This window comes from Mesoplodon bidens (genome assembly GCF_964165515.1).
Source record: "Mesoplodon bidens genome assembly, chromosome: 9".
Taxonomy (NCBI): domain Eukaryota; kingdom Metazoa; phylum Chordata; class Mammalia; order Artiodactyla; family Ziphiidae; genus Mesoplodon; species Mesoplodon bidens.
The window spans coordinates 7,932,878-7,960,000 of record NC_138166.1 but is presented as its reverse complement, the minus strand read 5'-3'; the positions used below and the strand labels follow the sequence as shown (position 1 = coordinate 7,960,000).

The 27,123-nt window shown below is 41.3% G+C and overlaps 1 protein-coding gene across 2 annotated transcripts in view; it reads right to left on the bottom strand.

Moving 5' to 3' along the window:
* MAGI2 (membrane associated guanylate kinase, WW and PDZ domain containing 2) overlaps positions 1 to 27,123 on the bottom strand; it is a gene marked incomplete at its 3' end in the record, with an annotated part of 1,332,164 nt that overhangs the window by 108,106 nt on the left and 1,196,935 nt on the right. For both annotated transcript variants that reach the window (XM_081243891.1, XM_081243892.1), the window contains exon 16: positions 21,322 to 21,561. In XM_081243891.1, the coding sequence (XP_081100017.1) occupies positions 21,322 to 21,561 (240 nt within the window). The remainder of the gene's footprint in view (positions 1 to 21,321; positions 21,562 to 27,123) is intronic.

Sequence of the window (27,123 nt, the reverse complement as noted above, 5' to 3'; positions counted from 1 at the left end):
AAATTGTTTTCTATTGGCATTTACGTTAATAAAAACAGTATTTGAAACTCTTGGCTGCTGAAGACAGCCTCACCTTCCTTTACCAGCATTTCCCTTACATGTGTAAGTACATCAAATGCTGCTGTACAACAAATCATTGACAAGGGGTGTGCTCAGAGAAGTTTCTCTCCGAAAACAAGACGCAGCTCCGTTTGCTCAGTCCTGAGGTCTACAGAGCTTATGACCTAAGTGCTTTCTGTGCATTGCTAATGGAATTACAGAGCATGGAGGAGGCCCTGACCTTGGTTTCTATTACTGGGATGAATGGTACTCATTAATGCTCTTAGAATTGATGACTAAGGTAATGCCGGAGCATAGTCCATGTAGACAGCATGCCTTCCAGACATCGTCTGTCGGGCAGCAACATAAATCAAGTCTCTGGATCAGGCTTCTTGACACAGTGTGCTTAGGATATGCAGATATTTGGGAAAAGTTGCAGTGTCATGCAGCTTTGGACATACTGACATTTGGGAAGGAGACAATGTATTACCAGTTAGAAATTTCCCTTTAATTGCAAATCACATAAGTTCTGGAAATAGAAACCCATCTTTTTCCCTTCTTTATTCATTTTTGGGTAAAACACTACTGTGCACTTACACTGCAATATGTTGTATATTTTCCTGTAGATAAGTTGATTCTTTTGGCACTGCCCAACACAGAACACTTGTTTTAGTAGGAATATTCAGACATAATCAGTTGGACCAGATGCTCTCTAAATTGGTTCTAAGGGCCTGGATTCTTTGGGTCTTTAGCCACAACCACTACAGGAAGCAACGATCCTCCCTTTTGGCTGTTGGTTTCTCTTCTGGGACCATTTATGGTCTATCCAGGCTCCTTCAGCCATTGGTCAATCAATGAGCTCTTGTGTTCTATCTTGGGTCAGTTCCCATAAAGAAGGTGGGAGGTCTTTGTTTTTTCCTTTGGTGTTTTCCTCCTGAAGTTTTTGGTGATGGAGTATTCATGAAAGTTTTAGCTGCACCACCCTGGTGGAAGGGAGTAGTGGATCTCCCTCCCACCTTTCCCCCCATATTTCCTTGCTATCTTATATGTATTTCATTTCAGAGCAGGAAGAGCCTGTGACTCTTATTTACATTTAAATATCTCCTTGTTAACAGATCCCACAAAGTGGAGTTGTATATGGAGGAAAGCATTAGATGAGGAAAGTGAATTCTGCATCAATCATGTCAAACTTACAAGCGAGACGTTTCTGAAGTGAACATGACAAAAATAAACACTTCAAAGGCAATCAGTAGCATAAACTGTCGTTAGCTCCCAATTCCATTAATTTGTGAAGGTTAAACAACAGGTCATTAGCTTAAAGAGGCAAGAAAAGTTAGTTTGGGTTTAGAATCTATGACCTGGCATGAAAAGAAAAAAATTTTTTAAATTGGATGATTCCAGTTGGTTTTCTTAAAATACTCTGTGAAGATTATTTACTGCCTAGTTTTAAAATTGTGGGTTGGGGCAGGAGAATCAATTATTCTATCAACAACACATTGCTGCATAGCATCTTCTGAGTAACAGACACAATGCTAGGTGCAGTAGGGAAGACAATTATAAAATAAATACATGGTGTTTGCCCTCAAGAAACTCCCAGTCCAGTTGTGGAGATGAGGGATAATCATACAAAATATTTAAACTAAAACACAATGGCGAATCTGTGGTAGAGGTAACATACAATAAGAGTAGAAAGGTGGGATGAACTATTGAATCCCGGTGTGGACTCAGAGAGTGGTAAGAAAAAGGAAGGTCACTCTGGGGAAGAGAGAACATAGTGCCCCTAGGCTAAGTCGCAGCTCCCTTAGTGAAAAACTCACGGTGGTAAAGGGGGTACTATCAAATCTATGGAGGGAGATGCATGGAGAGGATGCTTCGTAGATGGCATTCCTCCAACCCATCATATGCTTCCCTATCTGAGATCCCAGATATGAGGTCTTTGCCCAGCTCCTCTAGATATATAAGAAAAACAGAAGAGTAATTGTCACAGGGTGTTTCTGTCTAATAAATGATGATGAATACTGATTTTTTTTTTTGCCTTCAGAAACCCGAGTCTAGTAATTTTTTAACAGATGATTTGTTTGTTTGTTTATTTATTTATTTTTGGCTGCGTTGGGTCTTCGTTGTTGAGCGCAGGCTTTCTCTAGTTGTGGTGAGCAGGGGCTACTCTTTGTTGCGGTGTGCGGGCTTCTCACCGTGGTGGCCTCTCTTGTTGCGGAGCATGGGCTCTAGGTGCGCGGGCCCAGTAGTTGTGGCTCGCGGGTTCTAGAGCACAGGCTCAGTAGTTGTGGTGCAAGGGCTTAGTTGCTCCGCTGCATGTGGGATCTTCCTGGACCAGGGCTCGAACCCGTGTCCCCTGCATTGGCAGGCGGACTATTAACCACTGCGCCACCAGGGAAGTCTGCGAGTCTAGTATTAATCTTGCTTATTTTCCATCTCTTTCATTCCTAGAAGTCCCGAATGAGAGTGTTCTATGTTGACATTTAGCTAGATGGTGTCCCTTCCTGGAGTGTGACACAGTGTCCTTTGAAAGAGATTTTCTTGGTCGTCAGGGGGTGAAGATGTAGGAAAAACATGTATTTGGTGTTTTAAAAAAATTGTGGTAAAATTAAGAAAAAGCACACTGCATGCCTTGTTTTCCTCTAGAAGTCTGTAAAATTCAGATTTCCAAAAACGAAAACGTCTTCCCAGAATTTCATAGCCAAATGAGTTGTAATCCCAAACCGAGCAGCTGGTGTTTTAAGGACTGCAGATTCCAAAAGTGCACTTTCCCCCCTCCAGCACCCATGAGTCATTCTCTTGTGGTTGAACAGTTTAGTTCCTGCAGTTGGTAACAAGCAGATGGTCAGATAGGAGAATGGAAAGAGAGCCTCACCACTGGCAATTTGGGAGGCCAGTCGAACTCATGTTTCTAAGGGCAGAATGCACCATCTAAAAAGTTATTAACCACACAGTTGGAGAGAAAGAGACACTCATCAGCCATATCTTACTTTGTATGTTACTATTTTGCTGAAAGTGAATTGGTAATCGAAAGAAATCTCATTGCATTAGGAACTGTAATTAGCTACTACTTGACTATCCTATCCTGGAACACGAGGTTGGCCTGGCATGGTTTCTTTGTTTGGAAAGATTTGGTGGACTTGTAGACACAGGGCCAGTTTCATGTGTGTGACCTGTGCAACCACACAGGTCTCTGCACTCAAAAGGGTCTTGTGTTGGGTTTAATAGTGTGTTGTCACCATCCTGATCTTCTTAACAATTTTTGAATAAGGACGTCACGTTTTCATTTTCCACTGGGCCCTGAAAGTTATATAATTGATCCTATGTGGCTATATCCATAATATATTTCCTCTTCATATCACTCCATTGTTTTTACTGTCTGCAATGGAAGACGTAAAGGAGAATAGGGTAGAGTTACCAAGAAAAATTATCACAAAGGGTCGTGGGGGAAGGAGTAAAAACAATTTCTTTCTCCAGGGGTGGCTGCATTTCTCATTCCCATGCACATGACTAGAAGTAAGGTAGTCCAAATAATTTCTGCTATTTCTATTCTTAAAGATTCTTGATTCTTCACATGTTGATTCAAGAGGCCTAAAAATTACCTTAATTTTCTTATTCCGTTGTGAAAATATTCTCATAAGTCGATCATTACTGAGCATCTACAAAGCAAATATCCTTCTTTATCTTTCTTTAAATAGATTTTAATGTACGCTATCACATTTCAAGGAGTTTGTGTATTCTTTGCGTATGCTTTACTTCCCTCATAATCTGACAAAATGTCTAGACATGAGAGTAGTAGGAACTAATGAAACTTCAGAATAGTCATGCTCCTCAAATCTATAGGTGCCAGAAGGGTAGGCATGTGGGTATGTCGAGCTGGAGAGGAAGAGGATGGAAAAGCAGTTCCATTTCTAGATATTTAAGCCTTTATCTTCTGTAGAGATACATCTCATTTTATTGTATAGCCTAAGAAGTTACCTTTTACCTTGCTAATTTCTAGGTAGCTGGGACATTCTGTTTTGGTCTGAAAGTTGCTATAGAAAATTTGTCCCTCTAAGGCAAATATCAACTCTAGTCAACATTTTTTGCATTTCCCTCCAAAGACCCTGAAAAGGATATATATTTCCATCACTTAGTTAAATCAGCAACCCATGATTTTCCAGTCATGGAGTAGAAGGTGAAATTCTGTGTCACTCAACCTGAATAATTTTAGTGAGTAAAGCTGTATGGCTTTTAGTAAGTTTTGCTTACAAACAACCAAACAGCAAGATGACGCAGTAACAATGGAAAAACAATTTAGAGAGTTACTGATATTAAAATATGATGAAGCTTTCTTCTCTGCACAACAGAAAAATAAGTGGTTTTGCTCCTTTTTAAACACAGTCACAGGGTTGAGATGTGGTACTATACATCCATTCCAAACATGCAAATCTAACTTTCAAAGGGTTAGTTGCTCAATTTTATAATGACAAATTTAGTTCCTGACTAAGAAGTTCTTTTTACTTATAATTTATTACAGAGGGCTTATCATATTATTGCTAGAAAATACTGGATTTTTGTACAAAATGAGAATTGTATAAAAATTTCAAAATTCATGTCATGATGTAAAAAGGGGCAAAGTAAACAGAATAATAGTACTATCTTCTAATGATTGGAAATCTCATAATTAAAACAATTTAATTGAGGGAATATACGCACAAATTAAAAAAATAAAAGACAACCTAAATGCTTATAATGAAAATCCTTAGTCTCCTGCCCTAATCCTCCTCATCCTTTCTACTTTCTTCTTCACATTTCAAATTATATTATATGGCTATTTCTCAATTTGTCACCTTGGGTCAATAAACACTAACTTCCTATTATGATAGAGGATTTAGCACTCTCACCCTGCACCCCACCTCCTCTCCTTATCCCAATAGTTTTATCACTATTTTTAGTTAAACCAGTTATCATTGTTTACAGTTTTACCATGGAAATATCATTCACTGTAGTGTTTTGTGATTCATTTCTTTCCTTCCTTCCAGCCTGAATCACTGTGTCTGATTGTATCATTCCCCTGCCCCCCTCCCCCCCACTCCCGCTTCTACAATATGCTATCTCTATATTCTTAATTTTATCCCCCAAAGCTGCTCAAGTCATCTATGTAATTGAGCCTTCTGGAGACCTCCCTCCCAGAGGTGGGTCGGCTGCCCTCAAGTCCGCTCTTAGTGTTATTCCGGGGAATTCCTATTGTTCTCCAAGGTGGAATGCACAGTCTGTAAACCCTGAGCCTTTTTTTGATTCACTCTTTCATTTTTCTGAAGCACATCCTACAGTATCTTCCTAAGAAACCATGCATGGGAGAAAGTAATTGTTCAGTATTTAATGTTTAAAAAATCATTTTTCCTTCTTAATTTGATAGAATTCTAGCTTAGAATTCTAGATTGTATGAAGTTCGAGATTGAAAAAATCATTTTTCCTCAGAAATGTGCTGGCATTGTTCTATTGTCTTCTAGCATCCAGTGTTGCTACTGAGAGGTCTGAACTCCTCAGGATTCTTTTTCCTTGTATATATTTATTTTTCCGTTTCCTTTCAGAAATGTTTAAGATTGTCCCTGTACTTTTTTGTGTTCTAAAGTTTTGCAGTGATGGATTTCGGTGTGGTTCTTTTCAGTATGGAGACATTTCCTTTAGTTTTGGTTTGGGGAACTTTTATTATACTATATCTTTGCCGTCTCTTTCTGAAACTCTTATTAGTTAGATATTGGCTTCCTGGATTGATCTGTTAATTTTCTTATCACCTCTCTCAAACTTTGTTTCTTTTTGTCCTACTTCATGTGAGATTTCCTTTACCCTACCTTTCAATCCTTCTGTTGAATTTTAAATTTTAGTCAAGATATTTTCAATTTCTAAGAATTCTTTCTTTAATCATATTTTTTATAGCATTCTATGTTTATTTTATGATGGTAATATCTTCTATCTCTCTATGTATTGTTGACTTAAAAGAAATGCACAATGTGAGAGTTGCAAGTTTTATTTGGGGAAAAATGAGGACGATAGCCCGGGAGACAGCATTTCAGATAGCTCTGAGAAACTGCTCCAAAGAGGCAGGGGGGAAGGTCAGTATAGATGTGATTTTGGTGAAGGGGGAATACATGCAATCAAACACGTATTTTTTACAGAAGGTTTCTGCTAGTCTCGTGCAGGTTACTGCCAGTCACGAGGAGCAGATTTTAGTGCTTCTCTAGATATGAGGAGATGCAAGAATTGGGCTCATAATATATTTTCCTGAAAATATCTAACTATCTGAAGACCTGTTCTGCCAGTTTTTCCCAGAGCACAGAGCGCCTCATTTCTGCTCCCCACCTGAACTCCTTTCAGGGGGTGTTGAAAGTCAGCAGCTGTAGCAGCGCATGATTCAATCCTTGTAGAGGTAGATGGCAAGTGCCAACGGAAAATGCCAATTTGTACTTGACAGTGTATCAGTGAGCAATCTTTGAAGCTTTCTTTTGGTTCCATTTCTTCTAGTACTCTTTCATTATTGTTTGCTTGTTTTTCTGTTTTAAAAATACAAATTTCATGTCTGGTGGTCATGGTTGTTGTATTCCATTCTCTCCCAAGTTTTTAAAGTTCTGAGCTGCTGTGAGTTTCTAAAAAAAAAAAAAAAGAGCAGATCTGGGCTATCCATTTCTCTTTTTGGCTTCCTTTGCCCTACAAAATGAGTTGCCACTTTTTTGTCTTTAAAATAGCTTCCCCACTCATGCTCATTCCTTTCTTCTTCATTTACTACCATTTTATTGGTTTCTAAGAAATGGGAAGAGATAACACATGGTTAATGAGATCACTAATTAGAAATTGAAAATATCTTTTGTAAATTTAAGTCAGTTGTTGCAATCAATATTTTGGTATACCAGTTAGAGATTTGGAATCTGTTTGGAAAAAAAATATTGTCAATAATTTATGTACCCAAACTTTAAAAGTCCTGTTATCTCCTGTAGCCCTGACAGATAAAATATAAAAGACAACTGATTTCTTTTTTTTTTTAACATCTTTATTGGAGTACAATTGCTTTACAATGGTGTGTTAGTTTCTGCTGTATAACAAAGTGTATCAGCTATACATATACATATATCCCCATATCTCCTCCCTCTTGCAGAACAACTGATTTCTTCCAAGAGTTACAAAATGTCATAAAATTACATTTCATCAAGCCCAGGTATTGGGTAGAAAATGTTCAATGAAACCACACTTTCTTTCCTCTATATCTCTCGACTGCCTTTGAGACTTCACACCCATCAATGTACTTGGCTTTCCGTAATTTCTCAGCAGGCCCAGTAGAAATGGTTGATGGTTACAAGCAGGTGTTTCTGACAAGTCATGTTTCTCATTTTTATGGCTGCAGTGTATTCTGTCTCTGCCATCTCCTTTTTCCTTTTATAGCTTCTGAATTGTGTTTGTAAAAAGTCACTTGGCTATCTTCACACAGTTTCCTTGTTACAATAGGTAAATGTCAAAAGCCATCAGTTGCAATATCAGCTTTTTCATTGTATTCCCCTAAGCCCTAGGGTAGATAATAACTTCTTGCAATATTTTCTTAATGTAAACAGAATCAGATACTAAGCCAGGCAAATGATCCCTCCTGAGCCAGCTGTCCTTTTCAATATGTTATCCAGAAGATTACATGAATATTTATTGGCTGCTCAGTTTCCCACAGAAGCCAAAGTTCCATGAACAGGGTATATATCATGTTTTAACTTGAAATAATGTAATTTTGCTTGACTGAATAAAACTAAATATGAATAGGCCCTCAAGCAAAGTGTTCAGGAGCTAGAAGATCTTGGTCACATATTAATCTTGAAAACAACTTGAAGTGTGACCTCTGAGTGGCCAAATAAATCACGTCAGAGTTTCCTTATTTGAAAAGTGAGACCATCACTGCATATAGTTTTTCTTTCTTATCCTTATCTTTCTTTTTTTTTTCTTTTGCAGTACGTGGGCCTCTCACTGTTGTGGCTTCTCCCGTTGAGGAGCACAGGCTCCGGATGCGCAGGCTTAGCGGCCATGGCTCACGGGCCCAGTTGCTCCGCAGCACGTGGGATCTTCCTGGACCGGGGCACAAACCCGTGTCCCCTGCGTGGGCAGGCAGACTCTCAACCACCGCGCCACCAGGGAAACCCTATCCTTATCTTTCTTACCCAAATATTACACATTTTAATGTCATACGAATTTCTGGTTACATGTATTTTCTCTAACCCCTTGTACTTTAAAGCATAGTTACTATATGTGTTTTCATTTTTACTAAGCAGACATATGTGTTCATAATAACTTCACTTGAGATCATCATCATAAAATGATTTTTATTACTCTACCATGATAAACGAATGCGAAATGTAAACACAAAGGCTGAAGAACCTCAAAATGTGTTTCTTTGTCCACAGTTAAATACCAATTACATTCTAGAGGGAAGAGACCAAAAGTGAAAAAGCAGATATAAGGATGGCAAAAGAGCACATGAAAAGATCCTCAATATCATTAGTCTTTAGGGAAGAAATGTAACTTGAAACGACTACATACCTATTGGAATGGCTAAAATTTAAAAAACAACAACAAAGGCTGAAAATAAGTACTGGTGAGGATATGGACCATCCAGAGCCCTTATCCAGGGAAATACCAAATGGAACAGCCATGCTGGAAAGTGGTGCCACATGAACCAACAATTCCACCCCTAGATATTTACCCATGTGAAATGAAAATGTATTTTCACACGAAAACCTATATGAAGAGGTTCATAGCTGCTTTATTCATAATCACCCAAAACAGGAAACAACCAGAATATCCTTCAACTGGGAATGGATAAGCAGACTCTGCTACATTCACACAATGGAATACTATTCAGCAATTTAAAAGGAACCGATATTGACACGTGAAGTAACCTGGATGAATCTGAAATACATTATGCTAAGTGGCTACATACTGTGTGATTCTACTTATATGGGAAAAGGCAAAACTACAGAACAGAGAACAAATCCATGGTTGCCTGGGCTGAGGGTGAGCAGAGGGCCTGACCTCCTTGTGGTACTAGTTACAAAACCAAACACGTGTGTCAAAACTCACAGACTCTAGACTAAAAAGGGTAACATTTACTACCTCTAATTAAACCTTAAAAATGGGAGGAAAGTTAAAAAAATCAGGGAGAGATAAAGAAAAGGTTTGGGGTGGAAATAAATAGAGATAAGTTAAAGAACTAATGTCGAGTAGGCAGGAGAAAGGAGGTGGGAGCGGAGAGCGGAGGAGGAGGAAATGCTCCCTCATCTGCATTTAAATGCTGAATAGGACCTTCGCAGGTGGGCAAGGATGGGGACGGCATCGCAGTCACAGGGCATGTGCCTCACAGAGGCACATATCTGTGGGTCTGCATTGTGGGTCCAGGGGTGCCATGAGCCTGGCCTGGGATGCAGGTGACAGGGAGAGATCATGAAAAGCCTTACTGGCTGTGGCAGGGGGCTTGGAATTCATGTGAAGGCCAAATAAGAAGTCACTAACGGATTAGGCAGGAAGCAATATCATCAGACTTGTTGTTTTAGGAAGAGTACCACTGGTGGCGGTGTGAAGGGTGACGGAAGGGAACAAGGGTGGGAAGAAGCCTGGAGGCAGGGAGGGCACTTCAAGGCCACCGCAATGCTCCAGAGCTGTCCAGTCCAACATGGTAGTTACTAGCCACACATGGCTATTCAGATCAACTGAAATGAAAGACAATTAAAAATCTAGTTCCTCAGTCACACTAGCCTTGTTTCCGGTGCTCCATAACCACACATGGCTAGTGGCTACAGTACTGTTTAGTGCAGTATAGAACATCGCCATCACTGCAGAAAGTTCTTCTGCACAGGGCTAATCTAGAACCTCTACTAAGCCCTTGGCAGTGGCAGTCGGGTGGGCCTGATATATTCGAGGTGTTTATCTGGAAAACATGTTTGGGTAATAGCTTGTTTTAGTCTCTCAAGAATGAAAGATATATAGACTTGTGTATAGACTCAGGTAGGATATGAACTTAGCTATTGGGAGGCCTACTTTAAAGCTTGTGAGCATGTACATTGATTGGAGCTGAAAGCCATGCCTGTTGGCCTTCTCTTAGCCACTTAGCCCCAGGGAGCATCACTATCAGTGGCTAACTCGATGCTACCAACTGGATGTCTGTGTCCTCTCCAAATTCATATGTTGAAACCTAAGCCTCAGAGTGAAGGTTATTTGGAGGTGGGGCCCTGGGAGGGGATTAGGTCATGAAAGTGGAGTCCTCATGAATGGGATTAGTGCCCTTATGAAAGGAACCCCACCGATATCCCTTGTCCCTTTCACCACATGAGGGGTGAAGGCACAGTGAGACGATGGGCCGTCTATGAAGCTGGCCCTCACCTGGCACTGAATCTGTCAGCACCTTGATCTTGGACTTCCCAGCCTCCAAAACTGTGAGAAATAAACTTCTGTACACTGGTGTTTACAAGCCACCAATCTGGTGGCTGTTACAGAAGCCTGAACGGACTAAGACACTTGGCAACCAATACAATAGAGGTCTTATTGTATTTGAATTTTGTCAAATGCCTATAGAAAGTAAGCTATTTTTCATCTTGCTGTTCATCTAGTAAGTCTGAAAAACATTTGAATGAAGACTTCTAAGTGGAAATATTCTTCTATCTCATGTTATTTCAACTGTTCTCTGCCAGAATACCTTAAAAACTATGTACCCTTACTTACTGGAAGACTCTCCTCTATGATGAATCCATAAATATATATCTATATTATGAACAGTCTCTGAACAGAAGGTTTTGGGCACCTCACCCTTGAGAAAGCAGATGGGTTCATCAGGTGTCCAACATCTGGGCATGTCTGTGGAGGAAACCATTGCCTGGCTTAGAGTAATAAGATTTGGAAGAGATCAGACTGGAAAATGAATATGCCAGTAGCAGGCCCCACTATTAATTAATTTGCTTTGGCACAGTATACATGTTAGGAATGCCTAGTGATCTTCACCCAGAGGAGGCTGACTGATTAATCTTTAGAAATAATTCTAACCAAAGACTGGCAGTGGTTTGTTTGGGAAAAAAATCCAGCTTAAATTTCAAAATTATTGGTGGTCAAGTGAACAAAGAGAGCTTTCACCGGGATTTGGTCTGGCAGGAAGGAGCTGGTTAGAGGTACTCCCTGAGTCCTTGATGAAAGCTGGGGCACAAAAAGAAATGCTATGTATCCCAGTCCAAGTGGGAGAAATATTTCCTCATAGCACTCGTTCAACATAGCTGGAAAACGGTGATAAATAACAGCACTGTGTTCACTTAACTACATGCTTTTACAATAGATGTCTATGTGGAATCAGCTTTTCTTACGTGGTTGATTGTTGGAGAAAAGAAGAAAAATAAAATCACAGAGAATGTAATCCAACATGAGGCCCTGAATAGATCGTAAAGAAAATGTGTCTTTTGCAAAAGTGAACTGCAGGCTCAGGATTTGTTGGAACCCCATGGGAGGAATGATGGGCATTTTCCACTGGTAGAGGGGGACCATGTACACAAAGTCTGGGCTCTTTTTGCAGCTGCGATCTCCCTGTACCGTCTCGTGAATAACAAGGGTCTGCAGGACATAAGCCCAGAGGAAACAGCTACTGATCACCAACCAACGAGCTTTAAGACAACCGAAGAGTTGAAGCTAAGAAGGCATCCGCACATCCACCTTCTGCCACTGCCTGGAGAGTCTTTGAACATAATAATAAAACCCTCCTGAAGAATGATTCCCAGTGGGGAAAGCTTGTGATTTATGAGCTCCATTCAAATACGAAAGATGGTCTAGAATTAAAAAAAAAAAAATACACGGTGAGCCCTCAGATTTTTTTGATAGGTTGCACTGCTCTTCTTCTTGAGAATAAATAAGAATGATGGTGTGTCTCTGTGGACTTGTGTTTTACAAGTTAATGATCTTTAAATGTGTTGGTGCAAAGAGAGTAAAAAGCTGACATCCGTCTTTCCATTTTAGTTAATAGATGCGTGGATGTTCGGATATCAGAGTACTTAGAGTTTATGCAAAACCTTTATTTGTTGTTGTTTGCTTGTCTGCTTACTGGTAAGACCTAGGCAGCCAGGTTTTAATTTGGGAACAAACCTAGTCATGCTCAGGACTGAAATAAAAAATGGAATTTAATCAGTAGGTCCTAGTCATCTGGGTTTAGATGGGTATGATCCTATAAAGAAGAAATGCGAATTAGAAGTTGTTCACTGGGAACAGATAGGGGTTACTTTGTTAATGAGGATTGTGGAATGAATAAATAATGTAAAGTCACCCTTTTTTCTAAGGCGCTTGGGCTGCCATCCAAACCTTCCTGCTTAGGGTGATATGATTATCACTGAGGTGATGTTCATACAGACGGATGGCCATTCCGGGATGAGGTGAGTCAGAGGGCATACTGAGGCCAGCAGCCTGGCCCTTTGGAGGACAAGGGTTTTGCAACCCAGATGCTCACGACTAGAGGGCTTCCCAGAGGCACCGAGATGGTTCGCTGGGGCCTGACTTCTTAGAGGCCTCTCTCATCTAAGACTTCACCCCTGAGCTGGTACAGAATCATCTACTCAGGCTGAGAACAACTGATGAGAAATCTGTATTCTGGGACATTGTGTTACAGTTCCACTTTCTTATAGTGCAGTTTCTCATGCCGTGCGAGGACCAGCTTGCAAACATTTCCTCCCCTGAGTTCTTTGCTCATTCTCAGAGATATGTCTTGCTGCCTCTAAGGGATGGAACAGCTAGGTTTAGGTGTATAGGAAGTGAGACCAGAGAACATTCACACTTTTACTTTGATGAGGACAGTGCTGATCTATATGAGGATCTAATACCATCCCACCAACATAAATTATGTGACAAATCCTTAAAAAGTATGCTACCAGGAACTGTGAGGGGTTCAAAGAAATGTCCTAATTTCTTGCCCTTAAGGAACTTACAATTTATTTAGGGGTAGCAAAACATAAACCTATGAAAGTAAAGTGACAATGATAGTAATAAGACATGATAATAGAAAGGAAATAATAGAGCAGTCAACAATCAAGGGGTTTACAGACAAAAATTTTTTTTAAAAAATAAAGAATTCCATATAAGAACTGGAGAAAACACTTAAGAAAGAAGGGTGAGGGGTCAGGCAAACTCTTATTCAGAAGTTAAGAGATTTTTTTTTTTTTTTTTTGCGGTACGCGGGCCTCTCACTGCTGCGGCCTCTCCCGTTGTGGAGCACAGGCTCTGGACGCGTAGGCCCAGCAGCCATGGCCCACGGGCCCAGCCGCTCCACGGCACGTGGGATCCTCCCGGACCGGGGCACGAACCCGCGTCCCCTGCATCGGCAGGCGGACTCCCAACCACTGCGCCACCAGGGAAGCCCAGAAGTTAAGAGATTTTTGAGCTGTTTGTGAGAGATGCTTACTGTTTGGGCAGTAGTCTCTACCTCATAGGGTTGCTGTGAAAATTAAATACAATGGAAGATTCTTAGCACAGTGTCTGGGAGAAAGCTTGGTAACATTTATTAGTGGATAAAAGAAGGTATTTCAAGTGGCAGCTGCCAAAACATGGACACTGGGGCAGGAAAGTAAAAGTTGTCTTTCAGGGGTAACTACACCAGCTTTGATGGAATGGAACTGTGAGGACCTGCTGGTTAAAAAGTGGCTGTGTTGGGCTTCCCTGGTGGCGCAGTGGTTGAGAGTCCGCCTGCTGATGCAGGGGACGCGGGTTTGTGCCCCGGTCCGGGAAGATCCCCCATGCCGCAGAGCGGCTGGGCCCCTGAGCCGTGGCCGCTGAGGCTGCGCGTCCAGAGCCTGTGCTCTGCAACGGGAGAGGCCACAACAGTGAGAGGCCCGAGTACCGCAAAAAAAAAAAAAAAAAAAGTGGCTGTGTTTACATTACCGAGGGTCTTGAATATAAGAGGGTGTCTTTGAACTTCACCCTGTAGATATTTTTATCAGGGGTGTTATGATCAAGGATTCACTATGAGAAGACTGGATTACACATAGGAAGTGCTGCCTTTCTTGATGAACTTTGTATCATTAGAAACTCCACTTGTACCCTAGCCCCTGGCCACCTCCCGAAGCAGAAATTGTCACACTAATACATGTGAAAAGACTGATTTGATTTAAACCTTATGCACGTCAGTGCAGACTGAACACAATCTTATCTTTTTTGTGTATGTAGATTTGCTAAAAGATTATGAAGACATTTGCTTATCTTATGGTTTCATGAGTTATATTTAGAAGCTGGATATTTGGAGAAAACCTGGCATTTTATATAGTGTCTCCTGCCCCACCGTATTTCTTCTGTTCTAAAAGCACTCATGTTAACAGCGTGGGTGACACCATCATGCCTCCTGAGTGAAGTACTCTCAGCATAAAACTCAGAGCAAAAGCACTATGTCGTTAAAGGAATTCAAAGCAGAGATTCATTTAAGGATTAAGGGAATACGGCAGGTTGCAAAGCTGTCTAAGAACTCTGAAAGGAAACTTGCTTTTGCAAACCAATGACAAATAGTGAAACCAGTAACACTCGCTTTCTAATTCCTATGTTCCAGCACGGGTATAACTTCAGAAACTTTCCAGCAATGACTTTTGGGGATGCAGCATTCATAGGTCAAAGTTAACAATGATTTACAGAAAGTCAAGGTCCCAGCGTCAGCACCAGTTGCACCAGCTGCCTGTGTTTTTAAGGTGATCAACGAACAAACCTCAGTACGGAGTTCTGAAGAAACTTCATTGCCATAACCCAAAACAATAAAACGTAAGACGGGACACTTACTGGTTGCTGAGGTTCAGAGGCTTCACTTTAGGGCAAATCTTTGTAACTATGGGCCATTAAAAGGAGTGTACCACTAAAGGTTACAGGTGTGCCAAGACAGCCATTGCTTCCCAAGGAGGTCGAGTAAGGTTAGGGGTAGAGCCCCTGGGGAGGTTGCCTTTTGCCTCTATCAGCCTCATTCATTTTATCTCAGTGCGATATGCAAATGCTATCACTTTGTAAGCGAAAGAAGGAGGGAAACACTGCCTTAAAATGTCTTAAAAGGGGAGCTGGTTTAGTATATTTAAGTGCTTGTTTCAGATTGTTTCTTGACAAAGGATAAGATGAACAAAAGAACTGAAAGTGTTAGGAGCACCTTAAAAACATAATAAAAAATGAAAGCAATGAAAGTTTAAAACGATAACTTAAGGCAATGAAAAATATGATTCAGGCCTCAGATTTACCCAAGGTCTTTCACACACAGACGAAACTAACATAATACCTTATATTTCCATGCTGATTCATGGCATAATATAATCTAGAGCTGGAAAAGGCTATTAAGACCATCTTTCCTTATAGTTTAGATGAGGAAGGGTTACAGGAAGACCAAGTGACTAGCTCAAGGGACACGATCGTTAGTGCATAAGCTGGAGACAGGCTCAGACGTGTTGTCCAATGCACTTTTCACTTAGTTTAAATCTCCCTGTATTAGGGCAAAACTGTAGAAGTCTCGGCTTTCGGTTTTAATTTGTATGTCTCCTAAATTCAAATGGCTATTCAGTGGTTGCATAGTGGGTGGGGTGAGTTTTGGTGGAAAAAATCTTAACTTGCTTTACTGATGGTTCAGTTTTATTTCAGACTTATTAGGGAATTATACTTAAAATGTCATAAAAGACCTGCTAGATAAGCTTCTGAATCTCTAGAATAACTTTTCAACACCAGGGCCTATGGACAGCATTAAGGACTCTGAGAGTCGTCAGGGCATTTTACCAAAGGTAACTAATGTCTTCCTAGAATGTCAGATTGCAGTGGGCGTCAGGGAAAGCCACCAGTGACCTAGCCTGTACTCCCACCTGTGCCAGAGAAAGTGCACACAAAGAAACAAAGATTTTCAGCCCTGGTACAGAGCTGAAAGATTAAGAACCAGCAGCGTGCTGACCAGTGAGTTGTTTGCAACACAGACAAGGAAAACAGACTCGAAGCCGTTAGGACAATATGAATAAAGGAAGGAAGCGTTGAAATGACTGTTCCTCTACTGGTGCTGCTTGGGTTGCTACTATGGCTGCTGTCCAGAGTACGTTCTACCTCCCAGTTTGTGATGGGCCTGCACCTAAATTTACGAATTCCCTCAACGGGCTGCCAGCCTCCAACACCACTGTCCAAGCTGCCCACGCACGGCTACCCCATACATTTCAACATAACCTTCCTCACAGGTTTTACAAGAGCAGGAGAATCAGTGTCACTTTTATTTCATCACTGGTGTCAAAGCCCTTCTTGGGAACCTCTGGTGGGAAAGCAGGTTTTGGGGGCAGGGCAGGAAGCACCTGCGATGACGGTTACAGCTCTGTAATAAAACCTGGGTGTCGGACTCAGACCTTCAGCTGGGGTGGCCCAAAGGCTGACCTGTCAACCCCACTGCACATGGCCACTGGGGCTTTTTTTTTTTTTACATCTTTACTGGAGTATAATTGCTTTCCAATGGTGTGTTAGTTTCTGCTTTATAACAAAGTGAATCAGCTATACATATACATACATCCCCATATCTCCTCCTTCTTGCATATCCGACCCACTCTCCTTATCCCACCCCTCTAGGTGGTCACAAAGCACCGAGCTGATCTCGCTGTGCTATGCGGCTGCTTCTCACTAGCGATCTATTTTACACTTGGTAGTGGATATATGTCCAGAGCAAGCATCTGATCCACTCTGACTCTGAAGGCTACCTTCTCTATCCTGGGTACAAAACCTCAGTAAGTATGGCAGCAGGCAGTTAATGGCAGCAAATGCCTTGAACTTCCCGAATATACCAACGTTTCCAGTTTTGGAGAAACTTCTAACATTATTTCCAGCTTTCAACATTTATCAATAACGTGGCAATGAACATCTTTCTATATAAATTTTTTTGAATCCTTTAAAGAATTTTAAGTGCAATCGCCTGTTACGGTTCACTCTTATCCTAGGCTCTGGTATACGAACCCTTTTGTTTTCCCTCGAGTCTAATTTTAAGGTCTGAAAAAAAAAACTTAATATTTTGGATAATGGGCCAGAAATGCTCAGGAAGCTCACCTGTTCTCAATTGAAATCAAGAAAGGTATTTCTGCACCTCATATAGAAGGCTTCTAAGATCTGTCTGCTCCCAAACAATAGTTGGCCTCCTGGCTTTGGAAGGAAGTAATATGCTCCCGAATTACATTAATAGTAGAAAAAAGTTCTTTTTTATTTTGGGGGGAAATAGTATTGTGAAAAAAATATGTGAGGCTTTGATAAAGAGCCCTACTAAACTCCAGGCAACAAATAAGCCAGGAACTCGACTTTTCCAAGTTCCCAACTGGTTAAACATCTGGCCTTCTTGGCAAAGTTGCTGCCTGGGCTGAACAAGCGGTGGAAGGGCACTCCTTCTCTGTCTGCAGGGTGGGGAAGTTTACACTGGGTTCTCCATCTCTCCTCTCTTCTCTGATCTAGTCAACAGAGACATAAAGTTTGCAGGATATCCTAAAAGGCACAGCACTGAGCCTGAATTTTGATGTTTGCCCTGACTCTTCTAGTCTATTGGTTAGTGATTTCTGGGGAGACTTCCAGCCTGAAGCCTCAGCAAAGGCCCACTCTGCTCGACTGGCATGGCTGCCGCCGCTGCTGCTCTCACGGCCCCCAGCCCTGGCCCAGGGGTGGGGAACACTGTGCTCCCAGAAGGTCAGCACGGGGGCGGGGGCGGAGCTGGCCCTCAGAGATGCTCATCTGCTGCCCGGATTTAGCTGCTCTGGGAGAGTGGTGGACTCTGACTTGAGTCAGACTGACCAGTCAGTCAGGATGGCTGACTGAACCGTCAGCAGAGTGAACTCTGGGCCCTCCGAGAAGAGCGAGCTGATGGAACGCAGTGATAACTCCTAGCGGGCAAGGTGGTCTAGACAGCAGTGACCACACACATAGTGCTCACTCTGAGTCAGCGCTCTTCTAAGCACTTCCGTGTACTAATTCATTCAACCCTCACAGCAACCTGAGGACATAGGTATTAAAATGATCATCTCTTTACATTCAAGGAAACTAAGGCCCAAAGAGGTTGTATAGCTTCTCCAAGGTCACAGAGCTAGTCAATGATGGAGCCAGGTGTCCAATCCAGGCAGTACGATTAGAGCACCTGGGCTGTTAGCCACGCCACTCCCTTGCCTAGATGTGATGGTGCCCCTATCAAAGGCATAAATAACAGCACTCTGTCTGCTAAGGAGAGGATCTCAGTAGCCTGAAAAATAAACCACAAATGTGTTCAAGATCCTTGGGCCCAGATAACACACGAAGAGAAAAATGACACCAGCCCTGGAAATGACTGTGACTCCTGAATATCAGAACAGGATCACGCTCTCCCAGGCTCACAGAGCCCAAGGAGCCTTGATATTCTGGCAGCGGATGTGTGGCACAGGAGGTGGCACTTCGCCCTTCTCTTCAGAATTAAGAGTTGAAAATTATTACGGAAGTTAAGCATGAAGGAGCATCAGGTCTAGAAACCTTTCAGGTGCATGCTGCAAATTACAGACTGTAAACATGCTCTTCCCGGAACATAGGGACAGCCTGTGTTTCTATACACTATTGATACTATGTATGGAATGGATAACTAATGAGAACCTACTGTGTAGCTCAGGGAACTCTACTCGGTGCTCTGTGGTGACCTAAATAGGAAGGAAATCCAAAAAGGAGGGGATATATGTATACATATGGATGATTCACTTCGCGTACAGTAGAAACTAACACAATATTGCAAAGCAACTACACTTCAATAAAATTTTTTTTAAAGTTTCTTAAATTAAAAAGAAATAAATACGTGTAAAAAGAAGCTAGGAAGCATCATGAACTCAAATAGATTTCCACTCTCCAGGGTGATGTAAAATAATACCATTTCGAAAATGGTTAGAAGTACTCTTTTGGGGTCAGTCTAATGTCACTTGGTAGGAAGAAAAATCCACATTTAATTGTAAGCATTTGCACCTGGTGTTTGCCAGACCTGTCCACGCGTGGATCTTATTTGCAATAGACAAATCCTCTGTGGCTTCCTTATGTAGTAAGTGTACGCGTGTACACAAGCACGCACGCACATGCACACACATCCTCCTATACATTTAGCAATAATGCTGTCACACTTCAAATAAAGCTGAGACCTTAAATACGTGCTTAACATTTTCATTGTGGTAGTACACTTAATTTTATTCCAGTCCTTTAGGTATCCTGCCCCAGTAAAAAATTTGAATGCCTGGAATAGCTACAAAAGCTTTCTGTGAACATTTTCCCCAAGTGTAAATTATTGGAAGACTGTTCATATAATTGAAGAAAATCTTGTGTCCTTTTAATCTTGCTGAATCCACCCCACTGACAGAATCCTGCCTTTACTCTATGCTTAAGGACTGGATTTATTTCTTTAGCTTATCATGCAGAAAAATATAAATGAAATCGTACTTTCAGATGTACGTAATTTAGCTTCTGCACATTTTCACCTTTCACAAAGTTTAATGCTTCTATAGCTTCCACTCTTGAATTTGTCAAAGCTAAAGCTAAACAGGGCAATTCTCTCCATTTAGTCCTGGTAGTATTTTGCTAACATTAACTTTATCATAAAAAGTTCTTATTCATTCTCAACAATTTGATTTCTTGAGCAGTGTTTGATACTCGCACCCCTTGCCATGTGCTGGGGACAACCACAATTCATAAGAATTTCAGGACCACAGCATGACTCAATTATTATTTCTCCTAATGCTCTGTTATGGTGTTTCTATCCACCACGTTTCGGGCCAAATCACTTGTTCATGAAAAATGAACAAGTTTTCCTATCACTTCTGTCCTACTGCTTGCTGGCTGATGAGTGACTTCTGGAATAGTGTTGCTGAAAGGAAAACCACTGAAGAAGCTGAGAATCTGCAAAGATCATTGATTGGAAGAGAGATACGACCTCTGACTGTCACCTGTTGTACAGACTCTTGGAACCTTAGATTTGGAGGAACCTCAGAAGGTGAAATCATCCACTCCTCCCCCATCCATTTCTTCTACCAAGGCACTGGGATCTCTGGACCCACAGGGCTGTCTTATTAAGTTATTTACTTACTTACTTAAAAATTTGTTATTTATTTATTTTTTACTAAAGTATAGTTGACCTACAACACTATGTCAGCTCCAGGTACACAACATACTGATTTGATATTTTTATACATTACAGAATGATCAGTGCAATCCACAAGACAGTGTTAAAGTCTCCGAACTATGTCTCATGCTTCCACTCTGGCTCTCTTCCTGATTTCATTTTTCATAAGCATCTGGATTCATCTTTTAAAAATATACGTCAGATATCTGTCTACCGCTTAAAACCTTCCAATGGTTCCCATGGATTTAGACTATAATCCACGCTTCTTCCCAAGGGTGTGTGAAGCCCTGCACAGCCTGGCTCCTGCCTAGTTCTATGTCCTGGTCTCACGCTGCTCGTGTTCACTAGACCACAGATGCACTGGGCTTCTGTATGTGTATCTATATACGCATAATCTGTATATAAACATATACATATCTATTTAATTGAAGTATAGTTGACTTACAAGTTTATATTAGTTTCAGGTATACAACATAGTGATTTGATAGTTTTATAGATTATGCACCAAAGTGACAGTTTTATTGACTATATTCCATGCACTGTACATTACATCCCTGTGACTTATTTATTTTATAACTGGAAGTTTGAACCACTTGATTCCACTCACCTATCTCACCCATCCCCCTCCCCCTCCCCTCTGGCCACCACTAGTTTGTTCTCTGTATCTAGTAGGAGTCTTTCTGTTTTGTCCGTTAGTGTTAGTGTGCTTATTTGCCTTGTTTTTCAGATTCCATGTATATGTGAAACCATACATTTTCTGTATATTTCCTGAATGCTGAGCACCTTCCCACGTCAAGGCTTCTGCCTGGACTGCTTTTCCCTCAGAAACTTGGTGTAGCTGGTTTCATTCTACAGAACAGGAGCACCTCTCCCCTCACGTCAAAATTCCCACATCATGCTGCATTACTTTCTTCCCAGTTTAAAATGAATGAAGAGCTTTTATGGGGGCTGTGGGTTTGGGAGGCCATTAGCTGTGGTCTTGCATTCTTTCTGAGCCGAAGTCGGCAACATTTGGCTAGGCGAGTGTTAAGGATGCCTTATTTGTGCCCAGAGGCTACGACTTTTGGGCTCCACATTTATGAATACAACAGTCCTCTGATCTACTTGTCCAGGATCCCTACCACCAGAACAATAAAAACAATAGCTCTTATTCAAAAGCAGGCAAAGCAGACACTTACTTATGGTGGATCCGGACTCTGGCCTGTTCAGGGAGCTGATGATGACAAAGCCGAAACCCTCGTTCTCTTTGCGGTGAATGACCACGTCACTGGTCTGCAGGCTGTGGGAGGCGAAGCCTTCGGGGGGAGAGGCGCTGCTGTTGGTGTGAGTGTTGGTGTAGGTTGCGTAGTCGCTGCGAGGAGAGCTGTGGTGGGTCGACACGGAGCCTGGACTCCTCCCGTTCTCTGGGCAGGGCTCCCCTGGAACACACATCGTACACAGGCACCTGGTTATTTATTTAGCAAGGGTCTTGATGAAGGAGTGCCTCCTGTGTACTGGGCACTATTCTAGACACTGGCATTGTTACCAGGCTGGTTGACTGGCCTCCATTCCTCCCCCCACCCCCTACCCCCCGGATGTGAAGAGTATTTGAAAACTACAAACCTGGCTATGGAGCCCCCTAGGTCTTGCCCCTTTCCACCCTTCACAGCAAACACAGGTCAAACCCCTCCTCAGCTTCCCCTGTGCCGCTACTTGTTTATAACTTCTTCTTGGTGAGACTGCAACCCGCCAAGACAATGCCTAGTTTTAAATATCAGGCTTCTTAGTTTCACAACAATAATTGATCTAAGAAGATCATAAAACAGATAGACAGACTCTTCAACTGTGCTATGCATAAAACCCACTTAAAGAACTTGTAAGAAATATGCATCATCAGAGTCCACCCAAGGAGTTTTTTCAGTAGATCTAGGAACAACTGGGCAAAGGAATCTGGATGAGGTTTCAAGGCCACACTTTGAGAAGTGCTGATTGTAGTTGGGGTTAATAGCCCAGAGGATGTCCATGTAAAGTGACCTACCATAATTTCACTAAAAAGCCATGGGTTTATTTAATTCTGTGATATTCTGTTAGCTCAGAAGTGTTCATTCACTTTGTGTAGCTGGGAAACATACTTCTTAGTTTGCTCACTCTAGGATCAAATCTAACAACGATATCAGGCTGAGGAATGAAGAATTTTGAGGTGTTGGAGGCCTTGCTCATTTACATTCTATATTATTGTAAAATATACTTTATTGTCAACCAGATAAAGCAAGCCAATACTTCCATGAGAAAGCAAGTATATTTATAAGGAGAAATGATAGAAAGTTGGCAGCCAAGAGAACTTAGTTTTTAAACTGCAAGTTGATCTATCATTCAAGAAAGAATTTTGTCATTTTACTATAATATCTAGGTTCTGGTATTCGGATGAAAAAAACCCAAAACTTAAGCAGGCACGTAGAATACTGTAATTAGAAATAGGACCGTTTCATGTCCAGCTTACAACTTGATTAGTGTACTCAAAAGATGTTTATGGAACAGAGGAACAATAAGATAGAAAATAATGATAATTAGTTATTCCCTTTTGGGTCTTTAGATATGGTCTCCTATTTAGAATACTGGCCGTTGTCTCCTATGGCAAGTTAAAAATAATTAGCCAAAGTTCCAATGAAGGCTTTTAATGTAAGATGCAATTCCATTCTGAAATGAAAAATCATTTCGTTTCAAAAATCAAAGTCAGTTCAAAAATCAGGGAACAAGAACACTGACTATAAGAGATGTTTTGTTACACTGATACCTAAAGAAAATGGAGCTGCATTTAATCAAATACTCAGATTTAAAAATGGTCTTTACAAAAATGTATTCATTTCTTGTCTGTGATTACAGAATGAATAAGACCCAGGCTACTGCTTATTACCGTTTGATAAATTGGAATTTTTCTGTAATATTTAATCAATCAGGTATTAATAAAAGAAAACAAATGGATGTTTTCAGTTGTAAGAAATGTATGGAGGTGATAAAAGAGCAAAATGTCAATGTCAAAGCTTTTCCCTCTTTTCCACCAGAATTTCAAACTACCTGTAAAATGAACCCTCTCCACTAGAAAACATCATCCAAAGACAAGCTGTTATTGTCTTGGTGAAGCACATATCCTTTATCAGTCCTTGTATAAGTTGGATATAAAGTGATTAGAGATAGTCAGGAAGAAGAAAAACAAACAATTATTATGCTGCAACATTAAATTGAAAACCTCCCTGAGTTATTGGACCAAATCAGTAACTAAATGTCATAGGCAGTGACAAGAGAGACCTCATTTTCTGGCTGTCATATTTTAGGGGGTTGAGAGCTGCAGTTGTCAGTAAAGCAGCAACAAAGAAAAATTATCTGTCTTTGCAGTAAGTGGCTTGGAGTGGCTATGCCGCAGGCTCCAAAGGGAGAAAGAAAATCATTGCCTAAGTCAATGTGAGTGTCCCTGGGTGAGTGAGGGAGTCAAATACATTAACAGAATACTTTCCTATTGCTTCTGCATGTCTCTTTCAACCTCTAGAACAAAGTTCTTTATCTTTAACACCATGAGCACATTTAAAACCAGGGAGTTAAGAAGACTTCCAATGATTGACTTTGAGGGATATAACTGATTCCACCTCATTTTTCTACTTGGCTGGCTCTAGACCCAATGAGACTGTCTTCTCTCCAACAGCACTTCCCGGTATAGGGGATGAACAATGTTGTTTTAGAATAATATAGTAAAATGTCAGAAAGTGACTAAATACCACGTGCAATTTTGTTTCTTCTTCTTCTTCTTCTTTTTTTAAACACACTAACTCCCAGCATCCCTGACTCATCCTCTGGCTCGCATGCAAATGGGTGTACAGAATTCAGTCACTTAATATCTATTCAACTCAAAGAATTAATTTTTAGGCTTTAGCTTCTGTTTTGTCCTCACCAGTCATACTGGAAATCATCATTGTGCTGACTGGGAGAGGGTCTCCGTTTGGGAAGGCAGGAGTCATTGATAATGTCCTCCAGGTGAGATGGTTTTGACCAGAACAGTCAACTGCTGGCCAGGAGCTGCTCCTGGTCTGCAGGCCCATTTCTTATTCCTGCCCGATGCCGGTCTAGACTTTGTTTAATAATTGTTAAAATTAATTGCCAATGTTTTTAAATAGGGTGATTTTACAGAAAGCTGGGTTTCTAGTTTCTCTTGAAATATTTGGTAATAATCGACTAGAGTTGGGCGATTCCTGCTCCCTTGACTGAGGACGCAATGTGCAAGTCCCAGCTACTCCCCAGTGTCTCTTGCAAATTTCTGATTTACTCATTTACCCTTGGAGTGAAGAGCACACAGGGCCAAAGGGACTTGTTCAGCTGGAGCCCTTGCTTCCCTTCAAGATCACAGACTGGGTACCAGGGCTCTATGTAACCAAACAGACCTTGCCTGCTTCCAGGTTGTGCCCTGGCCTCTCTTCACAGGACCGTCCCCTGGAAGGATGTGCAAATCTTGTCTTGAAGCACGGCTGAGGCAATGGGGTATGTGTGTGGTAGAGCTCGGACACGTGCACTGGAGTGTCCACGGGCATAGTGCACCCCTGTGGTGCCTGGCAGGCTGGGGTCCTGCCCATGTTAGGGGCTGGCCTTCCGGCAGGCATTTGAGTTTCTGCACTCCTGCTTTATGCTCATCAAGGCAGACACATTATTTAAATGGGTGACATGCTCATAGACAAAGAGCAAGGGACTGTATTTAGAATTGACAGAAAATACAGTAACCAGGAGCAGGGAATTCACTAGCACCCTAAACACGGGCTAAACTTTTCACCCAGCTGCCAAGAAAACCTCCCCTTTCTCAGTATAGGCCAAGAATTAGATTTTCCCTTAGGTGTGAGAAAAAAAAGATGCTGACAGCTTTAAGATGGACTCTAACATGTTTTGATGAAGTCATAAAACTTTCTTACACATCAGTTCGAGATTTACACTTTCGGAAATTCCTCAGAGACACTCTTCTCTCAGACAAATCGTATGTATTCAAAATAATGTGTCACTATGTTGAACGTCTCAAAGTTGAATTATTAAACATGTAGATATTTACACTTTCAGTGTAACAATTAAAGCCACTCTTCTACTATCCTTGGGAAAGAATAACTAAATATCGGAGCCGGGAGCATGGATAAGGCACCTCTCAAAACTAGTTTAAGGTGCAAGATCTGTGCTAAAATTATCCGGTAAACAAAACTGGATACATTACTGGATGTTTTCATCCTTTATCCTTTACATTTTCATCCATCATTTCTCACTTTTGAGGATCTAGTTTGCCATTGCCTAATTGAAAAATCTGCCTTTCTATCTTTAGTGCGTACACTTTTTTTGGTATGGTAACATTTGGAGCAGGTTTTTATTTTAATTTTTGCCCAGTGTAACTAACCAGTCTGTATCTCTCATAATTAATGCTTTTTTTTTTTTTTCTCCTCTTCAGCATCAACCAGAAAACCAGTGCCCAGTGTCTTCTGAGGTGAGGCAGGATATTTGTACGAGTGGAGGCAAGCATAAGGCTGAGCTCCCTTCGGCCCACCTCTTTTTCCATTATATTACTCCTTTGTGCAAGAAGGTGGTGACGCTGTCTGTCTTCTTGTTCATCTTCTGTCTCTTTACAATCTGATTACTCATTTCCCCTCAGCTTTGAACCATCTCATCCTAAGCCAGGCTTGCACCTCCCACTGCATTTGCTTAAGAAAGCATAAGAATGATGCTAACAAGAACCCTGAAAATGGCATATCCACTGTCATACCCATTTGTAGCTATCTCTTCTCACTGTTGGAGAAATGGCAGCTATGAAGAAAGGCTGTCTCCCTAGGCCCGTTTAAAAAATCTGCTCCATCCTATTTCTAGGCATTGACTTGACGATCAAAGTATCCTTTGCTGAACTGAATCGGTTTCAATACTCATGAAGCTTTCAAGGAAGAGTGGGCTGAACTAACTTGGAAACTCTCCTGGTGTGAACGAGCAGTCTGCAGCAGAAACTTTTCAAAAATTAAATGCACTTGAAATGCACCTGAAAGCCTAAATGAGTAAAGTTGGTAAGAACTGCAGCAAAGAGCATCTTCACAGAAGTTGCATGATCCACAAATTGCAAGAATACATTTTTGAAGCGTTTGGCCTACACTGCAATAGCCTGGGTTGATTAGAACAAAATTTAATTGACAATAATCAGCTGGTGGCAAAGAGAGCATGAAATGATGTTGGTGCATCAATTTTTGCACTTTGCAGTGTACTTCCTTGTAAATCAGTATTTTTAAACTTATCTTTGGGTTACAGAACATATAGCACAGCAAACTTTTTATTAAAAATCACTTTGGAGGGCTTCCCTGGTGGCACAGTGGTTGAGAGTCCGCCTGCTGATGCAGGGGACACGGGTTCGTGTCCCAGTCTGGGAAGATCCCACAGGCCGCAGAGCGGCTGGGCCCATGATCCATGGCCACTGGGCCTGCGCGTCCGGAGCCTGTGCTCCGCAACCAGCCACAACAGTGAGAGGCCCGCGTACCGCAAAAAAAAAAAAAAAAAAAAAAAAAAAAGTCACTTTGGAGTGTGAGAGACAGTTAAATGTTAACTGAGCAAACACTGTCTTCCTCGGGGCATCTCGCCCAAGGATAAAGCATAATTCAAGGTGTTTTACTTCACTGGGTCAAGTGGTCTGCTGTGAATTTCTGAAGACGAATGGCACCTCTTAGCAAAACCTCCATAATACAAGACCTATAGCAGTCTCTACAGGTAAGGGCTGATAATTCTTCTGACTTACCCTTTTAAGTGATAGCTCTTATTCAAAATCTAGTTTCTACAAGACTTGAATAGAAGAGGATTTTTAGTTCGACTAATAAACCTTATCCTCTCAAGTGATTCACAGCTGTGATTAGCTGGTGGCCCTTTTTTAAAAATGCAAATGTGTTATGATAATAGCACATATGGAAGACTCCTCATGGTAGGGAGTGACATTTGCTAAAGGTTGGTCTAAT